We start from the raw sequence: 21,016 nt of genomic DNA, 5'->3' as shown, positions 1-21,016 counted from the left end.
CTTGACACGTCTATTGTAAATACTTGAACACCCCATAATATAACAATTCCGAAGAATGCTTTTCACAGAACTCTCTGTTACTACATTTGGAAATGTATTAATAAATTGACAACTGGGTGTCACCATTCTGAGGAGGGGGCAGAAGAAAGAAGACATTTTATGGGAAATACGGCCATTTACAGAGACAAACATGGCGGGGGTTGCCTGGCAGATCCTCTTAGAAAGTCTGCGAAATACGACTAACAACCCCTTTGTCGGATGTGGGTGGGCAAATTGGTTGTCGCCATCTCCATACATTTGTAGAAGTCAGTATATGTCTGGCTATGGCTGAGGTAGCCCTGCGTCCCATGATCACTCACACCCTTGTGTGTACTACATAGAAGGTAGATACAGATACTGGTTGTGACATGGCTAATACTTTATTTTGTACAGTTGTTCTTATTCTGTGGAGGTTCAGAAGGCCAATGGGTCAGATACCCATAGACAGTACCCAGTGAGGGATCCCATTGAATACAAAGTCACAGTAGTAAAATGTCCATTGAATTTTGTTCAGATATTAATAAGCAGCGGTTGTTCTTCATCATCCAGGTCTCCACTTGGTGGGATGTCATAGATGACAAACAAGGAAGAGTAAAAACAGCCAACAAATGCCATGAGGCTGGAAAAGTACATAACACCATTGGCACTGCCAACCATCGACGTCAGAGGTCCCATCACAATGGAAACAAGTATCTGTGCTAGAAAGTACTGGCAGCTGAGCAGAGAGATATCGACACCCATACCACGCTTTGTTCCATCAGAGCTTGAGCCTACAAACTAGAGGAAAAAATAGCAGGTTCAAAAACTGGTATATTATACTTTACTGATGCAGCAATACACCATTGTAATCCTACAAACAGGACAATATGGGTTTCTAGACAAAATATCAAACCAAATGGGTTTCTAGACAAAATATCAGACCAAATGGATCAACAAGGTATATTTAGGGTTCGGACAAACTTCTAAAGTTAAAATTGTAAAGGTGTTATTTTCTAATACCCCTTTGTTAGACGGAAGCCCCTAAAAATATGCTGACTGTAGGGAACCTGTCACCATCTCCAACAAGTCCAACTCTTTACATTGTTTATAACTTTTTTCTCCACTAATTTCGGCACAGTTGGAATATTTTTGTAGCCCCCACTGTTCTTGAGTGATCATTGCTGTTAGTTTTGGTGTACAACCCCCTTAAATAAAAGCAAAACTATCTGCACTTGTTACTCAGGAATGGTGAGAAAAAATTGCAACTGTGCTGAAATCAGTGAAGCGGCACCTATCCACAGATGATAAGAACCTGAACTGGTGGAGGTGGTGAGAGGTCCACTTTAAGTTCAGAATGTTATTGCCATTTATCATCATTAACATTAATATCAATTGTAACTAAATCTGACATTACAAAGAATGAGCCCACCCCACTTTCCTGGATAAAGTGAAGCACATATAATAAAATACAATACTCACCTTCTTATTCTGGTAGTAGTCACACAGGAGAGAGTATGGTAGGATGCAGAGCGTGGAGAACAGGATGCCATGTGTTATACATAGAGATAGGATTATGTATAGGTTGCTAGACAATGTCGCTAGACCAGTTCCCAATCCAAATGTGAGATATGCTATAAAGTACAGGGTGCGGATACTAAAATATTCTTCCAGTTTTTCCAATATAGCTGAGTAGAAAAACACAGAAATAATAATTGTTAAACTTTGCAATTATGTATCTGATCTATCTATCTATCTATCTATTATCTATCTATCATCTATCTATCTATCTACATTATCTATCTATCTATCTATCTATCTATCTATCTATCTATCTATCTATTATCTATCTATCATCTATCTATCTATCTATCTATCTATCTATCTATCTATCTATCTCCTATCTATCTATCTATCTATCTATCTATCTATCTATCTACATTATCTATCTATCTATCTATCTATCTATCTATCTATCTATCTATCTATCTATCTATCTATCTATCTATCATCTATCAATTATCTATCTATCATCTATCAATTATCTATCTATCTATCTATCTATCTATCTATCTATCTATCTATCTATCTGTCTGTCTGTCTGTCTGTCTGTCTGTCTATCATCTATCAATTATCTATCTATCTATCTATCTATCTATCTATCTGTCTGTCTGTCTGTCTGTCTGTCTGTCTGTCTGTCTATCTATCTATCTATCTACATTATCTATCTATCTATCTATCTATCTATCTATCTATCTATCTATCTATCTATCTATCTATCTATCTATCTACCTATCTACATTATCTATCTATCTATCTATCTATCTATCTATCTATCTATCTATCTATCTATCTATCTATCTATACATTATCTATCTATCTATACATTATCTATCTATCTATCTATCTATCTATCTATCTATCAATTATCTATCTATCTATCTATCCATTATCTATCTATCTATCTATCCATTATCTATCTATCTATCTATCTATCTATCTATACATTATCTATCTATCTATCTATCTATCTATCTATCTATCTATCTATCTATCTATCTATGACTGCCATCCTCCACAAGGTGTGCAGAATAAAAACATGATTGGTTTAGTTGATTTAGATACCTGAGTAAAATGCAGCACTGAAGGCGTAAATGCACATCCCCCAGCATCCCATTGTAACACCTGCATTATACTTATGATATTCTTCAGAATTGTGAGGAGCCTTCGGATCACCTTGAAAAATCACTTCTCCCATGAAGTCAGTGTAAAATAGTAGCATACCTTCAAAAGATAACCACCCTGCAAAGCGAAGATCACATATGACAGAGTTACTCCTGCTGTGCTGACTTCTTTAGAAAAATATCCTTATAAGAAGTTGGTATTATATTGTACAACCCTTCAATGTTTAATATGTGTATTTACCCTTGATCCATCGGACTGCTGTCCACATATATCCATATATAGTGCTAAGATGTGAAACCACCTCATCAGCCCTACCCTAATTCACTGGTTTTGCTGTAATTTTTGCTCCAGATATCATGTCGAAATTATAGTAAATTCTAAAGATTTCCTGAAAAACTATCAATTGTATACACAGAAGAGAACAAGTGCCATACCAAGTCTTCATTTTCTACCATTTTGAAACTACTAAGGATAGAAAGGCCTATTTTTGATTCCCCTCCATTGACTTCTGCCATCCTCAGGCCAGTTACTGGTAATGCAGTACTTAAGTCTTGCATAAGCATAGCAGTTGTATCGCATTTTATGACACATCACTGAGAACCGGCATGCAGCTTCATAGCTAAGGATATCCTTATGATAGATAATCAATATCAGATCAATAGGAGTCTGACACCAGAGACCCTTACCAAACCGCTGTTCTCAGTAGCTGATACATAGAGAATGAAGCAGGAAGCAGACAGCTCTGTTCTCCGTGTAGTGGCCAAACTAGGTTACTGCAGCTCAAGTGAATGAGAACTAAGCTGCAGTACCCTGGTTTGGCCACCACACACAGAACAGAGCTGTCTGCTTCCTGCTTCCATTTCTTTGTATTATTAACATGAAAAGCTTTTCTATTATACAACTATGCTTTATTTTTATAATATCATACACCCCTGTAAATGAGTCTTGTAGGCTTCCAGGGTCACAGAATTTACCTAAGAAGTGATTGATGCACAGGTTACGGAGAGCCTTAGGCATGTGGCAGATGGACGAACACAGGAGTTTCATTGAAAGCGGTCGATGGGAAATCTCACTTGATCCATTAAGTTCACTTTCATACTTTACTCCATTCAGCAATATGTTAGCCACCTGCACCATAAGAACTCCACATCAGCATACAATACAGTGAGAAACACCTAGAAATCAAACCATGTAACATTAAGTCATGCACAAGAGCATGGACAGGACCTTAAAGTCAAGAGAAATTCAACAGAAATGTGTGGAAATGGAACCTTCCATGGGGGCAAGAACAAAATAACCCTCAGGAAATTTACATAGGCTGCAAAATGGCCTACAAGGAAATTACCATAGACAAAGCAAGAATCAGGTTATATCATACATAACTGGTGCTACTATATGTATGGTGTACGGGTGTACTGAGCAATGTATAGTCATGAGAAAAGGAAAGACTCTGGCTGTAGCACTCGGAACACATCATGCCACAGATGGTTCTGTGCTCCATCATAGTCTTCAATTTTATCTACCTCTGGAGAACGTAGATGGAATTGGGACAGCACCCAAACTGCAGCACTATCCTGCTCAGTCTGAGATAGTTGTAGGGTCCCACTTCATCAATTGCCCTATAGTTAATACTTAAAGCCTACTGCCCTATGTGTACAATTATTTACTCATTTGCTGACTTTTATGGCGCCACCATATTCTGCAGAGCTTTAACAGAGATATTATACAGAGATGCAATGACTGAACAAGTATGAATTGTTTGGAAAGGTTGCCAGGAGAAAGCTTCTGTTCCCTTAAAAGAACATGGCAGCAGGGGTGTAACAATCGTGGTAGCAGGGAGTGCGACGGCGACCGGGCCCGGCGAGGTACAGGGCCCACGGACAGGCGAAGATGGCCGGGGCCCGGTACCACTATGACAGCAGTCGGGGAAAGTTTGGTTCTCCGATCACTATAAATATTGTAAATGAAAAGGGGCCGCAGCATGTCACCGGGCTCCTTTTCAATACATACTAGCCCAGGGGAGGTGACTTAAAATAATGAATAGTTATACTCACCTCTCCTGGGCTCAGCGTCCACTCCGGCATCTTCCATTATGTGACTGAGGCTTGTGTTTAGGCCCCAGTGGTAACATGACGGGTGGGCAGTTTGCATGTGTGCCCACCAGACACTTGTTACGCCACTGCATGGCAGCCTGGCTTGAGTTTACAAAGGTATATCTGACAAAACCACATGGTTTCTTGAAGAATGTCCTTTGTACAAACAAGACCACAGTGGAGATTTCTGGCCATAATGCACAGCACCATGTCTATAGAAAGCCAAACATCTCATACCAACTCTCAAGAATGGTGGTGAAAGGGTGAAGATGTAAGCTTGTTTTGCAGCCACAGGACCTGGCTCCTTGCAGTCATTGTGTCAACCATGAACTCCTCTGTATACTAAAGTATTCTACAGTCAACTGTGAGACCCACCATGGATCCAAAAGATAAAGGAATGGACAGACACAGATGGCATCCGAATGGTGTCCAAGATTTCCACAGACCCATCCGTTTCAATGAATGAAAAGGGCCTGCCCTAAGTTTGGTATGTGGGCTCACGGCTGACCATATGGACACCTGATAAAACATGGTTGTGTGTATGGTATGGTATTTGTTGCGGCAATTTATGCAAAAGGGAGAAGTGTACGTGTTTCCTTAATACTTCCCAAAACCACAGAAAAATCTGCAAGCTTTCCACAAAGTGTAGTCTCGACTTAAGAGAAGATTTTGTCCTCAGACTGGCTATTGGTAGGCCATCAATATCAACTCTTGGACAATGCCTTTTACCATTCTCACTAGTTTATATATGTATTTGGGACATGTTTCTTAGTTTGAAAATGTAAAGTAACAAAAAAGTCCAGCTTAATGCTTGGCCAGGTTTTAGACACAATAATGAAATGGAATTTTTTGAAAAAGTTGTCAAAATAAATGTTGAAAATGAGGAAAAAAGTTCCATGTCTATTCCACCCCAATTCTGTCACTATTTTAGCCATTGTAAATGTTTTCCTACGTGTTGGCCTATGTATTGTTATTTACAAGGTTACATATATCTGTCAATGACATAAAAGCAAGATACATTAAAAACACACAAATAAAATGGTTCCACTGGATTAGAAAGGCATGGACGCTTTCTTCATGAATCAAAACCAAACTTGTCATTGAGTTATGTCTGATATAGAAATTAAGATGAAAGGGGTTGGATTATAACACAATATACAATTTGTAGACAGGGGTGAAACCGCTTTTGGAAGAAAGCAGCCATATTTTTCTAATCCTGTACATGCCCTTTAATTGACTAACATAGTAATGATCTTGTCAATTTTACCTGTTGACTGAAGGTTACATTCCGCCTCCGGCTGCTCTCTGGACATGTCCCTGTTACTATGTCTGGGATAGCCAATGACTGTGGCCTTTTCAAGATTCCAGATGACCTAGGTTTTGGTGCATCAAGGGACCCGACCCTCAGACTACTTCTGTCTGTGCCAGGACTTGTCAAGTTCTCAGCAGAATCCAGGCTTCTGTTTCCGCCACAGTAAAGACTTTCAGGTACTCGGGGAAGACTACTAGCTTGTCTTGGCAAACTTCCAGAGGTAGAGGAAAAGCCCTCATGTCCCCCAGTGAAGCAATCGATAAGAACACTGTCAATGTTGGTAGTGCCAAAAGAAGAAGCAAACTCGTTGATCCCTGTTAAGGAATTGTCTCGGCTGATGAGACTGCCATACTTTGGTGTGAGAGGACTAAGGGGTGAGATGGGACTGGTGAAACTGGCATATAAATGGTTGGAGTTTTGTGAGGGCACAGTTTGATTTTCTTGTTCTTCAAAAAACACAGGGGGAGATGGGGGCAGGGGGAGACTGGGACTTTTCATCACTTTCTTCTTTTTGTTGAAGGACTGAAGAGGTCTTTCAGGAATACTGATCAAGGTCAAGACGGTCGTGATGGCCAGAGTGATGGATGTAAAGGTATAGATGACTCGTAATTGTCCTCCCATTGCTTTCCCAAATTTTGTCTTGTTCCAGTTAATGCCGCCAACCACATAACCAAAACCACCACCAAGGCCTACAAAAAAATAATTAACCAGTCAATAGAAATGCTAATTCTTTTGCCCCGTTTCTGAAGTGATGGTCTACTTCCTCAACCATTTTTTATAGTCTTGACTAAGAAACCCATCACATTTGATTTGCCAAAATTTTAATACATTTTTTTGTAGAATTATACTTGCAACCTAAAGGACAGAGCCCTCTGTATGGAGCTTATATAGCTCTGTAGTATAAAGGCATATGGCTTTTGTACTTAGCCATTGAGCTCCATTGGTCTCCATTGGTCTGTGTGCGTAAGGATATTTTTCTCCGCAAGTAATTCCTCTTTATACTGTTTAGTAAATGTAGTCTGATGGAGCTTGCTGTGATTTTTTGTATTAGATTTGTAAAGAATCCAACCAATAATATTCCCTTTAATGTGTAATTGGTGGCTAATAGATTAGAGGCCCCATGGTAGTACTATTATGGCTAATGCCCGGTTCACACATGCGGATGTGTTCCGTCTATAAGGGTCCGCATGAGGACCCCTACGGACGGAACACAAGCGCAACTGCAAGCACTCCGCAGTTCATGCGCACGGGCCCCATAGATTATAATGGCATCCGTGGGCTTGCCACGCACTGCCCACACCAGGGGTCCTCAAACTTTTTAAACAGTGGGCCGGAGGCAGAGCAGGTCGCACAGATATCGGGAGCGGTGCCCTCCAATAGGTAAAGTGAAGTGCGCTCCATGGCCTGGCCAGAGCTCCCCAGGAGCTTCATTATAAATGCCCGCCTGCTGGCGTTGTCGGCGGGGCCAGACAGAAGTGCTTGGCGGGCCGCAGTTTGAGGACCCCTGGCCCACACAAATCGGCAGTGCGCGGCAAGCCCACGGACACCATTATAGTCTATGGGGCCCATGCATTTGAACTACAAAGCGCTTGCACTTGCGCTTGTTTTCCGTCCAGGAGGGTCCTCAAGCGGACTCCTTCCGGACGGAACACATCAGCATGTGTGAACTGGCCCTACGGGAACTATCGTTATTAAATTTGTAGGTCAACATTCTAAAAATTCTTAAAGGGGTTTCCCATTATAAATGAAAAGTTTAAGATTTTTGCAAATATAAATAATTAAAAATTTGGCACATTTTTATTCATTTACTTTTGTCTTCATCAATTGCCAATGGAGACGACCATGAATGCAGAGACTATCTATGCTCTGCAACCCAGCCATGATTTCTTTACTGGGTCCAGGTTATCTTATCCTGCCTGCACTAAACTTGTGTATTGAATAAGGAAATCATGGCTGGGTTTGCACAAGTGCCAGACCATAGAACATTCCTGCATTCCTGGTCCTATCCATTGACAACCGATCAAGACAAAAGACTGTCACCACTAAAATGATTAGAAAAAAATGCTAAATTGCTAATTTGTTTTTTGCAAAAATGTTTAACTTTTAGTTGTTTAAAAATTTGAGGCTGAAGCTCCACGTTCTGAAAAGCATTTCAATTATACCTGCGTAATTGTTGGCGTTTATATGGCGGGTATAATTAGGGGGCGAAATTCCGCAGAGGAGAACTCTATGAAAATGACATTGATACTTTTTTTTCCCCACAACGTTTTTTTGCTGTGTCTTACTACGTGGGGCCTTAGTCTCAATAAGGTTATGTTGATGGGAAACCCCTTTAATTACAGATGTACGGTTGTAGTAGCCGTAACATGACCACTTACTCGGGCGTCTCTAGGCTTTCATTATGAAGCAGTTCAGTTTACCCATGAACATCAATAAGGTGTTAATTGTCCGCTTCATGTTATTGATTTGGATCTTCACTATAGTCGGTTTATATTTGTCAGTGTCTTGTTTTTTTATTCTCTCCTTATAATTCAAAGGCATCGTATTGCTTCACAGTGGTAGATACAGGTATTAAATAGTGATGAGCGAGTAGTATTTGATGGAATACCTCACCGGCATAGGTATGCGTGTAATCGGCCAAACACCAAGCGGTTAAACGCTTCAAATATTCGATGAGTTTAACCCCTTGGTGTTCGGCCGATTACACGCATTCCTATGCCGGCAAGGTATTCCATCGAATACTACTTGCTCATCACTAGAATTAAATTGTGACATCTGTTTATGTGTCAGTCTTTACTGTAATTCTGTCATTTTCGTCATGTGACAGGGGGCTGGATGTATAGAGCTATAGGCCTCACACAAAAATGAGAGTGGGTTAATACTGTGCTGCAGATATTGTGGGAGGAGTGATAAAAATAGAATTTCAATTGCAAGGAGAATACATATTTAATGATTATCATCAGTAAGCAAGCTGCATCTCTGCCCCTGGCATCATCATTACACAACAGACTGTCACCGCAGCAGCCCCTGCCATCAGCCCTCCACATCCAGATCTGTCCTGCTGCAAGCTCATACTTTTGGCTGACATTTTTCCAAGACTAATTGTTATTCCCCCCATGACATGTGCCTTATACACTCTACCCTCTTTTTTTGCTTATGTTTAATGCATGGGTATATTGGGCATGCTGACATATATTTGGCAGTGCCAGCCATTTCTCATATATTCTCCATATTCATCATTCTCACTGATAAGTGTCAGCCAGCTGGGACCCTGGCGGGGAAACTTGGCTTAAAGTGTTCCACTTCCCATCAGCGCCGCCATAGGGGAATTATTCATCACACAGTGCCCATGCTATAGGTCGGATTTACTAATACCGGCTCATTTTGAGGCAGCATAAACAGACTAGTAGTTAAATGTACCAGATTTATCACAGTGACCGACACTGGATGATGGAGCTGATGCATCTTTTGACTATAAAGTCTCACTTTATACCACCTATAAGTTGGCTTACGTTACACCAGAATTTAGCATTTAACATTGATGCGTCTCAAAGGGTTCGCCCGGGACTGCTTACAAATGGCCTATTCTTAGGATACGTCATCAGTATGAGACTGATGGGCTTCCAAAACTCTGCACCCCCATGATCAGCTGATATCTGCATAGGTGGCTCCCTATACTGTATAGTGACCACACTGCAAGGCTGCAGGTGCTATTTACCTTAGCCTAGCTGAAGGGATGCTATCTTTTGGAGGAGTTTGTTTTTTCTACTTTTTTTTTTTAGATGGAACCCCTTGGACCCTTCCACCACTGTGTTTGGGCCGTACATGGGTGTTTTTGATTATAGACACCCATTTTTTGCTTGCTAGGAATTAGGTCCCCTCATGATAGGTGCTAACGCATCCTGAAACGCGTAGAGACTGAAAGGGTTTTTTTTGTGAGGGTAAGGGCGGGAGTCAACTTGGTGCACGCAGAGACAGCATCCTAGGGACACCATAGGGACTGTCTAGTTGGCTGCTTTATGTTTGAACCATTCTGACTACCTGAGTGACTACTGATCGGGTAAGATCAAACCATTATATCTTGTATTGATTTATATAGGTCATAGTGGTGATTGGTGCACTCTCCTAATATTGGGGTACTTTACCCTGCAGTGATTTACCTTTTGCTTTATACCTTTGGCACTGTTATGTTTTATACTATGCATGTTGCATATTTTTAGGGAGATTTATTAATAAATGTTACATTTTATTTTTCATCAGTTCTTCCAAGTAAGTAAGACTGTAGCTTGGCCCATAGTCATATACACCTCTGCTTAAGGCTCTGCGCTGTGTGCAGATATCAGCTGAGTGCTGGGTATCTCAAACTGATGGCCAATCCCAAGGACCAGTCATCAATAAGAAGTCTTATACAACCCCTTTAAGCCCTATCCATGTGGCAAACCACTCCTATTCACCTATTATCTTTGTCCCCTATCAGACAAGGCAAACAAGGTCTATATCACATAATAAATGTGGTGCACAGAATGTAGGTCAGTTTTTGACATTTGTAATGCAGGATAGGACAGGTCCTCCAAAACAGGTGGCGCTCTATGTAACTGCGTTCCACCCTGACCAAGGTATTAGGAATGAGTATGGAACCCCCTCTGTTAGGGTCAGTTCACACGGGGTTCTTTGGTCAGGATTTTGAGGCCGTATCCACCTCAAAATCCTGACCAAAAAGACAGCTCCCATTGAAATTAATGCAAGACAGTCAGTTCTTTTTTCCGGGAGCCGGAAAAAGAAGGGAGATGTTCATTCTTTCAGGCGGATTCACCTCGCGACATCCGCCTGAAGACTCTCCCTCCAGACTAGGCTCATTCATTTGGGCCTAATCCGGAGCAGAGTGCAGCTACCCATATTTTGGTCCAGCCTCCGCCTCAGGTTCCTGACCAAAAAACCCTGTGTGAACTTATACTTAAAGAGGACCTTTCACCACTTTTTGGCACAGGCAGTGTTATATACTGCCAGAAAGCCAGAGACGTCCTTCTGCCTCGCGGCGCCAATCGCGCTGTGCTGTGGAGCCGGGAGGAACGCCCCCTCCCTCCCTGATAATGCTCGTCTATGGACGAGTACTGCGAGCAGAGGGAAGGGGCGTTCCTCCCCGCTCCACAGCACAGCGCGATAGGCGCCGCGAGGCAGAAGGACGTCTCTGGCTAATGGTCAGAAACGCCCTTCTGACCATAGAGCACTACGGTACCGGGACCGATAGCGCTTTACACCGGGCACAGATCGGGAAAGCCGACAGTGTGCTGAACTCAGCGCACTGTCGGCTTTCTGGCAGTATATAACACTGCCTGTGCCCAAAAGTGGTGAAAGGTCCTCTTTAAAGGGATTTTCCAGGCTCTATAACTCATACCCTATCCTTAGTTAGGTCATCAAATAAAGATCAGGCCTTCAGTCAATGAGCTTTCAGAAGAGGCTTCCACGTTCGGGAGAGTGCCGCGGCCTCTTTAGTACTTACCAGGGACAGCACTGTACAACTGTATAGCAGTTGTGCCTGGTATCGCAGCTCTGCCCGCTCACTAGGCCATATGACTGAGGAACATAACATAACAAGGCCTGTGAAATGCTGCAGATCAAACAGTTGATATGTAAGGTCCAGGGTGTCTGAGCCCCAAGGTTGTCAATTGCCGAAATATGCTAAGGATAGTCATAAGTTAAAGAAACCCTTTAAATCATGATTCCCTAAAAAGATACATAAAATATCTAATCTTGACAATCCCTTTTGACATACAAGAGAACTACCAGGGCATCTTCAAGCATTATACGGTTAATAATTACCTCCTAGCAGAGCATGAATGTTCAGTCCCCGGTCTTGATCCTCCGGGCTGCACACATCCATCATATAGGCATGGCTTGGGTTATCTGCAGAATCCGCACTGAAATCCATGAGGACGACTCCACAGATTGTTAGAATGAGGCCCCATTTATGATCGTTGCTTGTATCGGCTACAGACAATCCTATGTCTCTTCCATTGAGCAAAAGTGTTAGACCAAATAAGGCGCCTGTAAACATAAGGAAGCATCATGATGTAATCTGCCAAACCGGAGACAGAACCAGATCTATACTGACAGATTAAATAACACAACATCAGTAAAGATTCAGATCATTTGATTCTATTATGAATTTCTAGGAAAGTTGGGATATAGCCTATATGGATATACAGCTTCAGATTCTATAAGAGATAAGATAAGATAATCCTTTAATAGTCCCACAGTGGGGAAATTTCAGTATGTTACAGCTGCATAGTAATACAGATACATGATAATACACAGTAATATACACATATGCTGAGAAAGATATACTAGGAGTCCATAGCAGCTAGGGAACAGAGAAGAAAGAAGGAGGACATTCATAGTCATTTAGTTTTCTGTGCGGAGTGATCTTCGCTTGGTTTGATGTAGATTATACAGCCTGATCGCGGTTGGAAGGAAGGACTTGCGATAGCTCCTTCTCACACTTGGGGTGAAGCAGACGGTCACTTACAGTGCTGCCAAGTCCCATCAAGGTCTCATACATGGGGTGGGATTTGTTCTCCCGCATGGAGGTCACCACAGACAGTATCCTTCTGTCACCCACCACCTGTACTGGGTCCAAGGGGCTCCCCAGGACAGAGCTGGCCCTCCTGATCAGCCAGTCAAGTCTATTTCTGTCCCTGGTTGATATACTGCTCCCCCAACAGGCTACACCGAAAAAGATAGCTGAAGCAACCACCGAGTTGAAAAAGGCCCTAAGAAGTGTCCCCTGGACTCCGAAGGCCCTCAGCCTCCTGAGCAGGTAGAGTCTGCTGTGGCCCTTTCTGTGCAGCGCCTCCAGATGATCAGCCCAGTCTAGTTTATTATTGAGGAGCACACCCAGATACTTATAGGTCCTGACTATCTCAATGCATGTCCCCTGGATCTCCACTGGTACCACGCAAGATGTTTTCCACAGTTGAGGTACCACTCCCAGCTTTAGACTCATATTGTACATGTGCGTAATAATACCACACAGCTGGTCACTGCACATTTTAAGAACTCTTGCGCTTATCCCATCGGGTCTGCCGGCCTTGTCTGCTTTAATCCTCTTGATTTCCCGACACACCAGAGACTCCTTGAGGATCAGACATTCGGATAATGGACTAAACTAAGTGTCATTGCTGGTCAGGCTGTACCTATAGTTTAAGGCACACCTTATGCCAGTGCTTATTGGCTCCCTAAGGCCTCGTCCACATCTGTGTTCGTATTCCGTCTGGGGGAGTCCGCATGAGGACCCCCCGAATGGAATACTGAAAGCAACTGCAAGTGGTGTGCCAGTGAAAGCACACGGATCCCATAGACTATAATACAGTGTAAGCGGCCATTTTCTTGTGGCCCGGGCATGCGCAGTTGGCTCTGCCCGAAGCCTAGAAAATTGAAAACCCAGGACGGAGGAAGACACGTGAAGAGGCCGTTCCTGAAGAAGATGGAGGTGTCGCTGGAGAGTTCTCTTGCAGCATTGAGGACGCCTCCAGTGCTGTTTGAGCACTGGGGCCCACCCCCAGTGCTGTGAGAGAACTCATTTGCATACTGAAGAAAACCTGGTTTTGTACCGAACGGTGAGTCAGAGAAGACATCTAAAGGTAGGAGACGAATAGCCTTTCTTAAGGCTATTCCGATGTTATATTGAGAAAAAAAGGGTATCCAATGATCAGATCCCTTTAAAGTGCAGGGAAAATTCTCCTAATTCCTTGCAGGTTCAGTAGCCATTGTAAAAATTTCTGGATCACCATAAAATCTTATAAATATGTTTCATAAAAACTTGAGGTAAGATTCTGATAAGGGTTTATTTCATGTTCATCTCTTACAGTACAGCCAGTTAGTAAGATGGTAGCACTCCAAAATTGGTGTCCAGTGATGCAGCGTTTCGGTTCAACTTCAATCTTTCTCAAATGTTCTGTGCTTGAGGCCGAGGCCCCACATTGCAGAATCGCAGGGTTTTTTCTTGTTGCGGGTTTTTGAGCCAAAGTCAGGAGTGGTTTGAGCAGAAGGTAGAGGTATAAGAGCTTCCTATATATTTCTAATTCCTTAAGTAGTCGCTCCTAGGTTTGGCTAAAAAAAACACAACAAAATCTGCAACAAAATAAGCTGCGTTTCAGCACCGTGGGGCCTCAGCCTAAGAAAGGTTTGAGTTGACATAGATAGATAGATAGAAAGATAGATAGATAGATAGATAGATAGATAGAAAGATAGATAGATGATAGATAGATAGATAGATAGATAGATAGATAGATAGATAGATAGGAGATAGATAGATAGATAGATAGATAGATAGATAGATAGATAGATAGGAGATAGATAGATAGATAGATAGATAGATAGATAGATAGATAGGACATAGATAGATAGATAGATAGATAGATAGATAGATAGATAGATGATAGAGAGATAGAAAACTATACATTGTTAGTTGTGATCTGACCACCTACCTATTGCAAGGACAAGTATGAATGGCCGCCTCCTGCCAAATCTGGAGGTGCAGGTGTCACTCCATGCCCCCAGTAAAGGCTGGAGTAGAAATCCTTAAAAGAAAAAAAACAAACATTTTACATATTATAAACTTTCTAAGTAAATATAGGTCTGATATTTTATCTACTGCAAACCAAGATTGTGGGGCCAATATGCTGTATTATACCAATACCTTATATTCACATGACAGTAAATATCAGACGTGTAAAGGACGGTTTTTTAACAGCCGACAGAATCAGTCTGTGTCCATTCTCTGCAACAGTTTAATGTCCGTTGCTGTCATTCTATGACAGAAGACAGCAACGGACATTAACAACAGTAGTGTGAACCCAGCCTCAGTGTCCAGAATCCAGCCTTAGAATTGTGGCTATTTTTTGTGAATTTTTTCTTTATTGAGGGAAATGTATTACAGTCAGGTACAATTTTTATGGTGATTAATATGTTTAACCATTGTCTTGCTATACTTTTGTTGTTTACATGGTGCATAGCTTTTAAAGGACCGTTCACACAATCGAAAATGAAGCGGAATTCCATCGGCATTGGCAGTCCGCCGCAGCTTTCCACTCATTAGGTCCAGATGAATGGGCCTTATCAGTGGGGAGTCTCGACTCTATTGAGCTGATCTGACGGGAGGATCCATTACCTGTGGCTTTGCATGCAATACATGCTAGCTCGGGATAAGGCAATATTACACAGGATAATGATTGAGAAAAAACAAATGCAAAAAGTCTCTTTCGCCCAATGACATTCCCATGTATATATATTCCCCATAGCCAAAAAATACGCAAATTCTCATTTGTCAGATGATCCTATTGATGAATGTGCTGCTTATATAATGGGAATATATGGGGACAAGTGAACACGTCAACGATCGTTCCTCTTACATATTCCTCCATCCTGAGCGCCCAATGACATGCTATGTCAGGACTTGGTAAATGCAGGTACCTAGTCTATGTCATAGGTGTCAGTGGCGTAACTACCGTGGTAGCAGCAGTAGCAGCTGCCACAGGGCCCGGGCCATTAGGGGGCCCGGTGACAGCCGCTACCGCTGCGGTTTTTTTTTCAATAGGCAGTTACGGGCCCTATTCACTTGCCGATCCTGGCTGGGCCGGGATCGGCAAGTGACACCGCGGGCCCCACAAGGGCTATCATTATACTCGGGGGTCTTTGCAGACCCCCGAGTATAATGATCGGCGGACCGGAGAGGTAAGGGAACATAAAAAACTGTTACTTACCTCTCCGCGATCCTGCCAGGCCTCTGCCCTACTGCTGTCTGACGTCTCTGACGTCACATGAACCCGGCATGCTTCCCGGGTCATGTGACGTCCGACGTCATTAACGAAGGACGCGAGAGGAGGACAGCACAGCACAGGAGGACAGCACAGGAGCCGGGGAACAGGTAAGAAGCAACAGTGGTTTTTTTTTTTTTATGTTTTTATTTCCCGGGTCTCCGATTATTATACTCTGGGGTCTGAAAAGACCCCAGAGTATAATAATTATTTATGGGTGTCCACAGAGGAACATAATACTGTGTACAGGGGACACTATTGGGGTTAATACTGTGTGCAGGGGACACTATTGGGGTTAATACTGTGTGTGCAGGGGACACTATTGGGGTTAATACTGTGTGTGCAGGGGACACTATTGGGGTTAATACTGTGTGCAGGGGGAAGTAAGGGACATAATAGAGTGCGGAGGAGGGGGTTGGTCGAGGTCTTCGGCGTCAGTTGGGATGGGGGGGGGGGCCATGTCAAAAGTTCGCCACGGGGCCCCGCCATTCCTAGTTACGCCACTGATAGGTGTATAGAGTCTTTTGAGTTCTATGAGAAATGTTCCCATGAAAACAAGATGCACCCATTGTAGCGCCTTCTTTAGCCTGCCTTGAAAATGTGCAGTTTATGGCGCATACCCATTTTGTGCCAAAAATTGTGCCTTTTGACCATTTTTCTGCCTCTGTGGTTACAATATAAAGTGGGCTGGGACATATGTCCTATTGGAAATACAAACATAGTAGCACAATGCCCACCACTCTATTAAGTCAACTTCTGACCTGCACACGGCTGTAACGGAAAGGCCATAGCAGTCTATAGGCCCATTCTGTAACTCTATATACCCCCATGGAAGACTTTTTCCTGTTGTATCCTATCATAAGTGAAAATATGCAATACTCCAAGCATTGCTTCTAGAGAAGGCACCATACAGTGGCAAACACGATACCTACAGCTCCATAGTTGACCACATTGTGGGTCATAGAATACGCTACGTGCTGAGTCAGAAGGACTTGCCCTGGAGTACAGATGGTACTATGTATATACAGCATCTTTTTTATTCTAGATAAATGGGCACACATGAGATTCTGAGTGCGAAAATAATTTTCCTGCCACTAATATATACATCTATCTACATATATCTATATACATCTTCAGATTTTTTTTGTCCTACACAAAATATACTTGACAATTGTATAAGAGTACATGGAATTTGGTGTGAATTCCAGTAAAATTCACTAAAAAGCTACATTGAATGCATGTGAATGGGTTTTATGCAACCCTGTTTGCCTTCATAAGAAAATGTCTGCACTGATTTTTCCGTAAAAATCCTCTATGGAATTGGTCTGACGAAAATATTACATTTAATAGAGCAAATCCTGAGTTCATTTTGCTGCAGATTTGCTGCACAGCAGCAGCACATCTATAGCGAACCTGCTGCCGAAATCAAAAGGTGCAACTTGGATTTTTATCACAGAAATATGAATGTGAACAGACCCTAAAATGTTTCGAGCCCTAGTAACGCTAGGTTCACACCTGTGTTCGGGTCTCCGTTCTGTGGTTTCCGTCTTCTGCATGCAAGAAGATGGAAACCACAGACCGGGTCCGGCCGTGAGCGGTGGTGAGTGTTTTGAGCTCTCTGCCGCGAAACCGTTTTTTTTAAGCCGGACACAGAGTACTGCATGTCCAACTCTGTGTCCGGATTAAAAAAAACAGTTTCACGGCGGAGAGCATAAAACACTCACCACCGCTCACGGCCGGACAGCTTTCAAACCCATTCAAATGAAGGGGTGAGAAAAAGTCCTGCAGGTTTCTGTCTCCTGCCTCTGTTTTGTGCAGGAAACGGAAACCTGCAGAATGGAGACCAGGCGCAGATGTGAACGAGCCCTAACTACTTCATTTATCTTCGATAGAGTGCCTTGCAACCACTGGCACATGAACAGCCCATAACATAAGTCATTACTTTCTGATAGATACTTTTGTCAGTGGCTACAAAGGATTTATTGCAATATATTGGGGAAGATAACTTCTAGACTAGAGATGAGCGAGTACTGTTTGGATCAGGTTTTCGGAACAGCACGCTCCATAGAAATGAATGGAAGCACGTGGTACTTCAGCTTTGACGGCGGCCGGCCGCTTAACCCCCCGCGTGCCGGCTACATCCATTCATTTCTACGCGAGCGTGCTGTTCGGATCGGCTGATCCGAACAGTACTCGCTCATCTCTATTCTAGACTTATCCTCTTCTCTCTTATTAAATCAATGTACTGCATTTCATGTGAACTGGTACAGGCCTCATGATGAAGCAAATGCCCCGAATTCCACCAAAATGTCATATAAAAACCATTATTACCCAAGATGGGGCTGATAAACCACACCATACTATAGAACTCATCTGGAAGACCCATCTGTAGGAGAACCGGTGTGACATACGCTGTTTCCATTGCATAACAGAACTCGATTCCGAACAATATGCACCCATTAAATAAGAGTTCCATAAAAGATCTCCGAGGATGAAGGTCCACAAAATCAATCAAATCAAGTGGACATGGGGTGTTGGGGGGAGGAGGAGGTGAAGGCCGGACTAGTTTTCTTCTCTTTGGATGTCTTTTGAAATTGTTGGCTCGGTGGCTGATATGACCCGTTACGGATGAAGTGTAGCCACACACCTGCGACCTCCAGAATTCTTGGGTAACCATGTTTGGAAGCGTGGGGTCAGCTGGCGGCGAAGTTATGGATGAAGACATTTTGGACTGATCTGTTATTTCTGCAAAAGAGAAATTTGGTTATGGTAAACACCATAATGTCTTGGAAGAGGTGACCTTAACTTATTGCGGACCCTATATAAGGAGATCATACCTTATACTTAGATTGATAAATTTTATTTATTACATATATCATCACTATACAGAGAGGGCTTCCTTGAAGGCACTGATTCTCTTTGTAGAGATCCAACTAGTAGGACGCTTTTAGGGCTTTTACGGTGTTTTCTCCCTGGGAAAAAGAAAAGCATGCAAAAAAGTTCTCCATCAAAGGCAAGGGAACTGTCATAGTAATGGGGTTACTCAGTGCTGTAACGTCTTGAAACATGACGTGAATTGACATCCACACCAAAGACACCTCTCTGTATACAACACTGTATTAGAGTTTGTGCCCCTTCTTGGTAGACAATTCTGGTTGGATGTGTGAGATGCGTTGTCTTCAGCCTTTCAGGAGGAACTCAACAGGAATTAAGCTATATGTTCAGCCAGGCCGGCGCTGGCACCCACCAAACCTGGGCAGGTGCTGGGGGCCAACATTGCTCATGGGGACCCACTCAGTTTCGACAATGCATTGTTAACAGGAGTGAGCAGTAAGTGTAGATTTCACCCCGTAAGGCCCTGCAAAGCATTGGAAAACAGGTGGCGGGGGCAGCCAAAAAGGGGTCTTAAGGGGCCACTATACTGTATGAGGTCGATCGAGGACATTATACTATGGGGGTATAAGGGGGACATTATACTATCATGTAAAGAAATCTGACCTGAAATCCTTGGCCTGCACAGGGTGAATTTACTAAAAAAAAGCTCCAGTTTTCTGGCACAAAAGTGGCTCCTTTTTGGTACTTTTCTTGGAAAAGGTGCCTAAAATACTTCACAGGGTCTCGCCACTTTTTTGAAAAGTGGGTAGAGATCAAGGCAGGCCAAGGCAGGGATTTACTATAACTTACGCTAATACATGACTATCGTTGCATGGGACCTCACAAAATGTGGCAGAATTATTAAGAGGCCGGAGTCCAGTATCATCTTGTACCAGTGGAGGAATGAACTAAGGCTGGCGAAGGAAACACCAGTCTTCATATATGCCCACCCACATGTCATGCCAACACGAAGCCATAAGAAATAACAGCTGCCCATCCAAATCCACCATAAATTGTATTCCACTGGGCAATGTCTGGGTTATCCATCCTACTGCATTTGATATCTAATACAATGAAATATAATTTTCCTTTGCCTGGTGGCAACATATCGGCAGGAGGCTAAGTGATGATACTGCAAATGGAAGCTGAATAAAAGATATTGTGCTTGATGTGGGATCTCAACATGATGATAGAATCACAATTAGCCACAAGCTGAGTCAGCACAGAGCCAGGAGGGGTTAGCCAAGCTCTTAGCTGTATTACAGGAACATAGGCCTTGCTGGTCTGTGCAGGATAAGTATTAGGAAACCTCACCGGCCTGTTATCATTCATATACTTCATGTCAATACCAATTGTCTGAAGCATTTGCAACATTTGTCACTGACCGGAATACGTGAACCGGTGGAGGATGAATCACATATAAAGCTTTAGTATAAGTTATAGCCACCCCTTCCCAAAATACAATACTCTGCATGTTCCAAACATATATAACAGTCATTATGATAATACAAGTGATATAAATGTAACAAGAAATTGCAGTAAGATCTTGTAATACAATGTTATTATCCAAGTCTAAATATGTAAAGTCAATTAAAGCAATATAAATATAGTAACAAAGACTATAAGTAAGCATCAGACACAATGGCACAGGAGACTTCCCCGAGCTTGGGAACATACAATATTAACTTAAAACCACTGCAGGCAAGACGGCTATATCAACAATGGCAACGTAAGCCATGAGTAATGAATTGTATGCAGGATCGGTTCCAAAAAATGCAAAATACATCATATATTGGCAGATAAGACGCACGTGATGAACAATATATGGATTGGAGTAGAAGCATCCAGCTGGACTGACAAGCAAGCCTGTCCTACTCCATAAATCACATGTGTCACTGTCTATCTATATATACTATTAGCCAGATACATATCCATGCAGAGACCTATAAGGTTATCATGGTGATGGAGAATAAGGAAATTTACTATCTAAATAACCACATAAGGCATATACTGAATAACACATATATTACTAATAAACCGCTGCATAATGCAATATGTAACCAAACGGTTTGCAGAGATCTCTGGGATTCACATGTATGGTTACCTGGAATATTAAGGACATTCTTCTCAGAGGCTGGATTGCAGCATGGATAATGGACAGGGCTACCCAGGCTGAGTCTGCAGCATCCTCCCTCCCTACACCCAAGGATTCTTCCTTCTGG

At 42.5% G+C, this 21,016-nt stretch overlaps 1 protein-coding gene across 2 annotated transcripts; it reads right to left on the bottom strand.

Moving 5' to 3' along the window:
- Positions 1-428: 428 nt before the first annotated feature.
- Positions 429-21,016, bottom strand: SLC45A1 (solute carrier family 45 member 1). 2 transcript variants are annotated; one of them, XM_075279834.1, is made up of 10 exons: positions 20,899-21,016; positions 18,758-18,892; positions 18,252-18,665; positions 14,592-14,684; positions 11,926-12,150; positions 6,061-6,794; positions 3,675-3,828; positions 2,641-2,817; positions 1,498-1,703; positions 429-816 (listed from the first exon to the last, which is right to left on the bottom strand). In XM_075279834.1, the coding sequence occupies exons 3-10, from the start codon at positions 18,643-18,645 to the stop codon at positions 550-552; spliced, it is 2,250 nt and encodes a 749-aa protein (XP_075135935.1). In that variant the 5' UTR covers positions 18,646-18,665; positions 18,758-18,892; positions 20,899-21,016; the 3' UTR covers positions 429-549. The 2 variants fall into 2 exon arrangements, with proteins under 2 accessions (XP_075135935.1, XP_075135936.1); XM_075279835.1 differs by lacking the exon at positions 18,758-18,892 and having other exon boundaries at positions 20,899-21,015.

The sequence above is a fragment of the Leptodactylus fuscus genome, chromosome 6, assembly GCF_031893055.1.
Source record: "Leptodactylus fuscus isolate aLepFus1 chromosome 6, aLepFus1.hap2, whole genome shotgun sequence".
In the NCBI taxonomy this organism is placed as follows: domain Eukaryota; kingdom Metazoa; phylum Chordata; class Amphibia; order Anura; family Leptodactylidae; genus Leptodactylus; species Leptodactylus fuscus.
This window is presented reverse-complemented; position numbering and strand designations above follow the sequence as displayed.